Raw genomic sequence first — 7445 nt, 5'->3', positions numbered from 1 at the left:
GATGTTAAATAGACTTTGTGATTGTGGTAATGTTACTTATACTGTGTCCTTTTGACAAAATCTGGTCAGTTTCTTTGCGTTCTTATAATCGCGTGAGCGCAGATGTCTTCATCTAAATGCTCTGGGGAACTTAGTTTTCTGGACGTTTCTGGAGTTCTGGACAGCTTCTGCTTTGTACCAGGAGGCCATGTCTTCCACTGAAGAGTCTTGGCCAGTAAGGGAGAAATGCCTGTTTATAGGATGTTAACTAGGAGAAAGGTGTGGTCTCACAAATGGATATTAAAAAACTCCACGTGGAGAGTGTCTGTGTCCTTGTGCTTACACATGTGGAATTTAAACGTCTGGGCAAAGTTTGGTCAGATTCACTTTATGTCTTGGCTTGTTAGGTGTGTCTTTTTCACATCAATCCTTTCTCTCTTTCTTGTGTCTACGTGTCTGCCTGCCTGTCTGCCTGTCTGTCTGCCTGTCTGCCTGTCTGCCTGCCTGCCTGCCTGCCTGCCTGTCTGTCTGCCTGCCTGTCTGTCTGCCTGCCTGTCTGCTTGCCTGTCTGTCTGTCTGTCTGCCTGTCTGTCTGTCTGCCTGTCTGTCTGCCTGTCTGTCTGCCTGTCTGTCTGTCTGCCTGTCTGTCTGCCTGCCTGCCTGTCTGCCTGCCTGTCTGTCTGCCTGCCTGTCTGCCTGCCTGTCTGTCTGCCTGCCTGTCTGCTTGCCTGTCTGTCTGTCTGTCTGTCTGCCTGCCTGTCTGCTTGCCTGTCTGTCTGTCTGTCTGCCTGCCTGTCTGTCTGCCTGTAAGTCTGCCTGTCTGTCTGTCTGCCTGCCTGTCTGCTTGCCTGTCTGTCTGTCTGTCTGTCTGTCTGTCTGTCTGTCTGTCTGTGTGTGTCTGCATCTGTGCACTCTGACTGACTTGATTGTTACCTGGTGGTTAAGTTGTGTTCATTTGATTTTCATTAAAGATTGTTCTGCACTATGATAATCCCTCCAATCATTTACAGACAACACCCACCCACCCACCCTCCTCCCCCAGGTGATATACTGTATACTGCAAGAAACAAGCCTGAGAATAACCGATAAAGCTTCAGCAATTCCTTCGTATTGACTCATGTCTCACACGGCAAACATCAGAAAAGTACTTGGAATATTCACAGGATAAAAGCAGGACATGTGTTTTCCATTTCTGTCAGATCTGTTGAGTGGAGTGAAATTAAATAAGATTTATTGCCAGCATTGCCCACAGTTTAAAGGCAAAATATTCAATTTCATCTTTCTCGAACCTTCAGCTGAATCGTTGCAGTGTTTCCCTCAGACGTAAAATATACTTGGGTGGGAGTCGGGTGAATGAAGGTGGTGGTGTGTGTGGGGGGATGGAGGTTAAAGCGTGCCTTGTTCTAACCCTCTCTTGCTCTGAGACCTTTCAGCTCTTTCTGACTCACCTGTCAATTAATCACAATACCATAGCATTTTATATAGTTAAGCGAAGCTATATTCAGCGTCATTACACTTACTAACCTCCATCACATATGATCTAGAGTACTTTAATTAAACACCCGTATGAAATGTAGTGAAATTCTATGTATAAACACATATTACCTACAGTGAGATTTGGCTGAAGGAGTGTTCAATGTGTTGCCATAGAAAGAAGTTTGAGGACGAGAAGTATCAGTTACTTATGATTTCTTTTAAATGGCTAAGCTAGCTACACAAAATACTATGTAAAAAGCTGTCCTGTGTAGAGCTACACAGAAGTGACTGTCAAACTGATAAAAATCAGCTTCCTCGTTTTCTTATGGGGGAATTAGTGGCCAAATGGTTAGAGAGTTTGACTCCTAACCCTAAGGTTGTGGGTTCGAGTCTCGGGCCAGCCACGACTGAGGTGCCCTTGAGCAAGGCACCGAACCCCCAACTGTTCCCTGAGCATAAATGGCTGCCCACTGCTTCGGGTGTGTGTTCACGGTGTGTGTGTTCACAGCTGTGTGTGTGCACTTTGGATGGGTTAAATGCAGAGAACGAATTCTGAGTATGGGTCACCGTACTTAGCCGTATGTCATGTCACTTTCACTTATTGTCGTGCAGCTGTAACTGTAAAACAGCATCATTAAATAAAAAAAAAGCAACAGATGTCAAGGATACATTTTATTCCTTTAAATCTGCCATCGGTCAGTTTGCTAGTTATAAGGCTAAATACTTGATTTACATCTTAAGCACGTTTGTTCAACACCTAAACGTACTAGTCCTGTTCTCGCTCGTGATCACAAGCTAGCTAATGAACAAGAACAACAAAAATCTACACACCTTTATGCTTTTTCAGTTTCCAGAGATTGTGAATGAAAGTGTCATTTTTCCCATATATAATCAATCTCATACACACACCTTGGTAGACATGACCACAGATGTTCAAAGGCTTTGATATCACCTCTAGAATAATTCATCCCCTGTACATATACTGTAGTAATGTCATTGTTCAGATCCTGAAGTCTTGAACGTGGTGCTCTCTGTCTCTCTGTCGCTCGTGCTCTCTGTCTGTCTGTCGCTCGTGCTCTCTGTCTGTCGCTCGTGCTCTCTGTCTGTCTGTCGCTCGTGCTCTCTGTCTGTCTGTCGCTCGTGCTCTCTGTCTGTCTGTCGCTCGTGCTCTCTGTCTCTCTGTCGCTCGTGCTCTCTGTCTCTCTGTCGCTCGTGCTCTCTGTCTCTCTGTCGCTCGTGCTCTCTGTCTCTCTGTCGCTCGTGCTCTCTGTCTGTCTGTCGCTCGTGCTCTCTGTCTCTCTGTCGCTCGTGCTCTCTGTCTGTCTGTCGCTCGTGCTCTCTGTCTGTCTGTCGCTCGTGCTCTCTGTCTGTCTGTCGCTCGTGCTCTCTGTCTGTCGCTCGTGCTCTCTGTCTGTCTGTCGCTCGTGCTCTCTGTCTGTCTGTCGCTCGTGCTCTCTGTCTGTCTGTCGCTCGTGCTCTCTGTCTCTCTGTCGCTCGTGCTCTCTGTCTCTCTGTCGCTCGTGCTCTCTGTCTCTCTGTCGCTCGTGCTCTCTGTCTCTCTGTCGCTCGTGCTCTCTGTCTGTCTGTCGCTCGTGCTCTCTGTCTCTCTGTCGCTCGTGCTCTCTGTCTGTCTGTCGCTCGTGCTCTCTGTCTGTCTGTCGCTCGTGCTCTCTGTCTGTCTGTCGCTCGTGCTCTCTGTCTGTCGCTCGTGCTCTCTGTCTGTCGCTCGTGCTCTCTGTCTGTCTGTCGCTCGTGCTCTCTGTCTGTCTGTCGCTCGTGCTCTCTGTCTGTCTGTCGCTCGTGCTCTCTGTCTGTCTGTCGCTCGTTCTCTCTGTCTCTCTGTCGCTCGGGCTCTCTGTCTCTCTGTCGCCCGTGCTCTCTTTCTCTCTGTCGCCCGTGCTCTCTGTCTCTGTCGCTCGTGCTCTCTGTCTGTCTGTCGCTCGTGCTCTCTGTCTCTCTGTCGCTCGTGCTCTCTGTCTGTCTGTCGCTCGTGCTCTCTGTCTGTCTGTCGCTCGTGCTCTCTGTCTGTCTGTCGCTCGTTCTCTCTGTCTGTCGCTCGTGCTCTCTGTCTCTGTCGCTCGTGCTCTCTGTCTGTCTGTCGCTCGTGCTCTCTGTCTCTCTGTCGCTCGTGCTCTCTGTCTGTCTGTCGCTCGTGCTCTCTGTCTGTCTGTCGCTCGTGCTCTCTGTCTGTCTGTCGCTCGTTCTCTCTGTCTGTCGCCCGTGCTCTCTGTCTCTGTCGCTCGTGCTCTCTGTCTGTCTGTCGCTCGTGCTCTCTGTCTCTCTGTCGCTCGTGCTCTCTGTCTGTCTGTCGCTCGTGCTCTCTGTCTGTCTGTCGCTCGTGCTCTCTGTCTGTCTGTCGCTCGTTCTCTCTGTCTGTCGCTCGTGCTCTCTGTCTCTGTCGCTCGTGCTCTCTGTCTGTCTGTCGCTCGTGCTCTCTGTCTGTCTGTCGCTCGTGCTCTCTGTCTGTCTGTCGCTCGTGCTCTCTGTCTCTCTGTCGCTCGTGCTCTCTGTCTCTCTGTCGCTCGTGCTCTCTGTCTGTCTGTCGCTCGTGCTCTCTGTCTGTCTGTCGCTCGTGCTCTCTGTCTCTCTGTCGCTCGTGCTCTCTGGCTCTCTGTCGCTCGTGCTCTCTGTCTGTCTGTCGCTCGTGCTCTCTGTCTGTCTGTCGCTCGTGCTCTCTGTCTGTCTGTCGCTCGTGCTCTCTGTCTGTCTGTCGCTCGTGCTCTCTGTCTGTCGCTCGTGCTCTCTGTCTGTCTGTCGCTCGTGCTCTCTGTCTGTCTGTCGCTCGTGCTCTCTGTCTGTCTGTCGCTCGTGCTCTCTGTCTCTCTGTCGCTCGTGCTCTCTGGCTCTCTGTCGCTCGTGCTCTCTGTCTGTCTGTCGCTCGTGCTCTCTGTCTGTCTGTCGCTCGTGCTCTCTGTCTGTCTGTCGCTCGTGCTCTCTGTCTGTCTGTCGCTCGTGCTCTCTGTCTGTCTGTCGCTCGTGCTCTCTGTCTGTCTGTCGCTCGTACTCTCTGTCTGTCTGTCGCTCATGCTCTTTGTCTGTCTGTCTGTTGCTCGATCTCTTTGTCTGTCTGTCGCTCGTTCTGTCTGCCTGTCGCTCGTTCTGTCTGCCTGTCGCTCGTTCTCTCTGTCTGTCGCTCGTGCTCTGTCTCTGTCACTCGTGCTCTGTCTGTCTGTCGCTCGTGCTCTCTGTCTGTCTGCCTGTCTGTCACTTGAGCTCTCTGTCTGTCTGTCATTCGTGCTCTCTGTCTGTCGTTATTGCTCGCTCTCTGCCCGTTGCTCTTCCTCGCTCTCCCAGCCTGTCTGTCGCTCTTTATGCCTGACCCTGTATCTCATTGTCTATTTCCCTGTTTCTGAATTTCTGTCTCATAGTCCATCTATCTCTCTCTGCCTCTCTGTCTCTGTCCAACACCACCCCACCACCCCACCCTTGTGTTACATGCACGCACACAAAGAACAAGAGACAGTATGTTTACATGGCCTTCCTGGATTTCTCCACCTGTGGTGTTGATATCTTTCTCAGTCTGCATCATCATTAAGTATTAATGTGTGTGTCTGTGTGTGTGTCTGTGTGTGTGTGTCTGTGTGTGTGTCTGTGTGTGTGTCTGTGTGTGTGTCTGTGTGTGTGTCTGTGTGTGTGTCTGTGTGTGTGTCTGTGTGTGTGTCTATGTGTGTGTCTATGTGTGTGTCTGTGTGTGTGTGTGTCTGTGTGTGTGTGTCTGTGTGTGTGTGTCTGTGTGTGTGTCTGTGTTTGTGTGTGTGTGTGTGTGAGAAGACATTGTGCAGAGTTACAGTTATCAACACAATGTTGCAATCCGTGACCGTGTCTTGGTAGTAATCTCTCCTAATGATTCATGCCTTTTGTGTCGAACTCTAGGTTCTAGCAGCATAACGGTGAGCTGAAAGCAGACGGTAAAATGTCTACATTTATTTTAAAACCAATCAATCACTACTTTGTGTCGGTGTGTGTTATTGTACACAAGATGAATTGTGCTAATGTCAACACAGCGTAAATGACTTATCACTTAAGCCCCGAGGTTCAACTTAACATACATCATACATCAACAGATAAAAAAGCATAATATTTGCCTGTTTATTTTTAACTTTTATCCATGATTATGATAAGTTTGTAATTAATTAGCACAGATTAGGGGACCTGCGTGTAATTAGACTTTAATGTTGTCCTACGTTCCTTAACCTAAGTAAAAAGTTCTTACTGCTTATTTGAGCTTCTATTTTTACTTTGAAATTATTCAACTAGGATTGTTCTAAAAAATTATAAGGTTGTTCGACCAATTCAATCCAAACAATCTTATAATCATTCTAGAATAATCTGGTATTGAGACAGATAAAGTGGCTTATATTCACTTGAGTGGACAAACACTCCATTTATTAGCTAGTCTCGCAGGTAAGTGAATGTTTTGTTTGGCCAGAAAAAGAAATGCCTAAGCTTTAATCTGAATGCTGCAGTGTTTGGATAAGATATCTTTCTAAATGAAGTATTGCCTGATTCTGTGCCTTAGGTTTCCATTTTCAGTTGATTAAAACATTGTTATATTAAAACACGAAGCCTTTTTGAAGCCTTCATTCTCTACCACAGAGTAGAGTCTCGTATGTGCAGCTAAGCTCTCCGCCGTCATCGCACTGATTTCTTTAACCTGGATGGAAGGTTTACATACCAAATGCATTTTTGTAAGTCATCTGGAAGCAGTTTGTTAAACCTATTTTTCTGCCTAGCACAAAAACCCCAATAATAGCCCGGGACAGAAAATATCCCTGTCCCGGTTCCCCAGGCTACTGATTTGTTCACCCGGATTCAAGATGTTTTTATTTACTGAGCAATCTTTTTTTTGCAGCATTCTGAGCACTATTAGTTTCTTTATTCAAGCTCTTGCAAGGACTGTGTTTCCTTCTGTGTGGAAAACTAGCCAGCGGTGCTTTGTGAATCTTCCCACTAACAAATTACAGTCCTGGGCCCTGCTATAGTCCTTTTGTTCTTTTGAATACTATTTGCAGTCTCTCTCTCTCTCTCTCTCTCTCTCTCTCTCTCTCTCTCTCTCTCTCTCTCTCTCTCTCTCTGTCTGTCTTTTTTTTTTTTGCTCTCCATCTTCTCTCTCTGTTCTTTGTGTCTTTTTTGCTCTTTCTCTTTCTCTCTTTTGCTCTCTTACTCATTCACTCACAAACTCTTTTTCTCTCACTTGCTCATTCTCACTCTCTCTCTCTCTCTCTCTCTCTCTCTCTCTCTCTCTCTCTCTCTCTCTCTCTCTCTCTCTCTCTCTCTCTCTTGCCCTTTTCCCTGTCAGTCTCCTTTCGTCTTTCTGTCTGTCTTTCTCTCTGTTCTGTCTCTTTCTTTTCTGTCCTCTCTCTTGCTCTCTCTCTCACTCTCACACTTTTTCTTTTTTTCTATTGCTTGCTCATTCACTCTCCATCTCTCTCCATCTCTCTCTCTCTCTCTCTCTCTCTCTCTCTCTCTCTCTCTCTCTCTCTCCATCTCTCTCTCTCTCTCTCCCCCCCCAGCTGAATGTCATGTTTTGTTTTTAATGAATAGACATTTGTCCTCTCAGTGTTTTCCTGACCAGTGTGTGTACAGGGGTGTATTGTGTTGTCGGCACAATTTGCTCATATGTTTTAGGGCAGTGTTACACTTGGTTTGCTTTGCTGCAGATGTGTCTGGTTGAGCAGGTATGTGTGTACACGTGTATTTCCACCACTCTGGCCTGTATTAAACTAAGTGCTTTGTTTTTTTGCAGATTAGAGTGTAATGGTCTAATGGAGCTGAACAGAGATGAGATCCCTGTTTATGTGAGTATGAGAAGCAGTCCTGTTCAGAGCATTTTGCTTCTTTCTGTCTGCAGCTCATATTTCTTTGCTTTTTTGTAAAATGTAGAGATAAACATGACCTGTAAATAAAAGAAATTAGGAGCGCACACAGACAGCGTTAGGGACATCAGAGCATTTGCTTCACTGCTTCTGTTCACACATTCACACACTATT

General features: G+C 47.1%; 1 protein-coding gene across 6 annotated transcripts in view; it reads left to right on the top strand.

Annotated features, from left to right (window-relative positions):
• The window catches only part of arhgef28a (Rho guanine nucleotide exchange factor (GEF) 28a), a 78205-nt gene that overhangs the window by 3676 nt on the left and 67084 nt on the right, over nucleotides 1-7445 (top strand). For all 6 annotated transcript variants that reach the window (XM_060863312.1, XM_060863315.1, XM_060863313.1 and 3 more), the window contains one exon: nucleotides 7202-7253. In XM_060863312.1, coding sequence (XP_060719295.1) covers nucleotides 7221-7253 — 33 coding nt within the window. In that variant the 5' untranslated portion in view covers nucleotides 7202-7220. The remainder of the gene's footprint in view (nucleotides 1-7201; nucleotides 7254-7445) is intronic.

The sequence above is a fragment of the Tachysurus vachellii genome, chromosome 26, assembly GCF_030014155.1.
Source record: "Tachysurus vachellii isolate PV-2020 chromosome 26, HZAU_Pvac_v1, whole genome shotgun sequence".
In the NCBI taxonomy this organism is placed as follows: domain Eukaryota; kingdom Metazoa; phylum Chordata; class Actinopteri; order Siluriformes; family Bagridae; genus Tachysurus; species Tachysurus vachellii.
The sequence above is the reverse complement of the archived record's forward strand: the minus strand, read 5'-3'. Positions and strand labels throughout refer to the sequence as shown.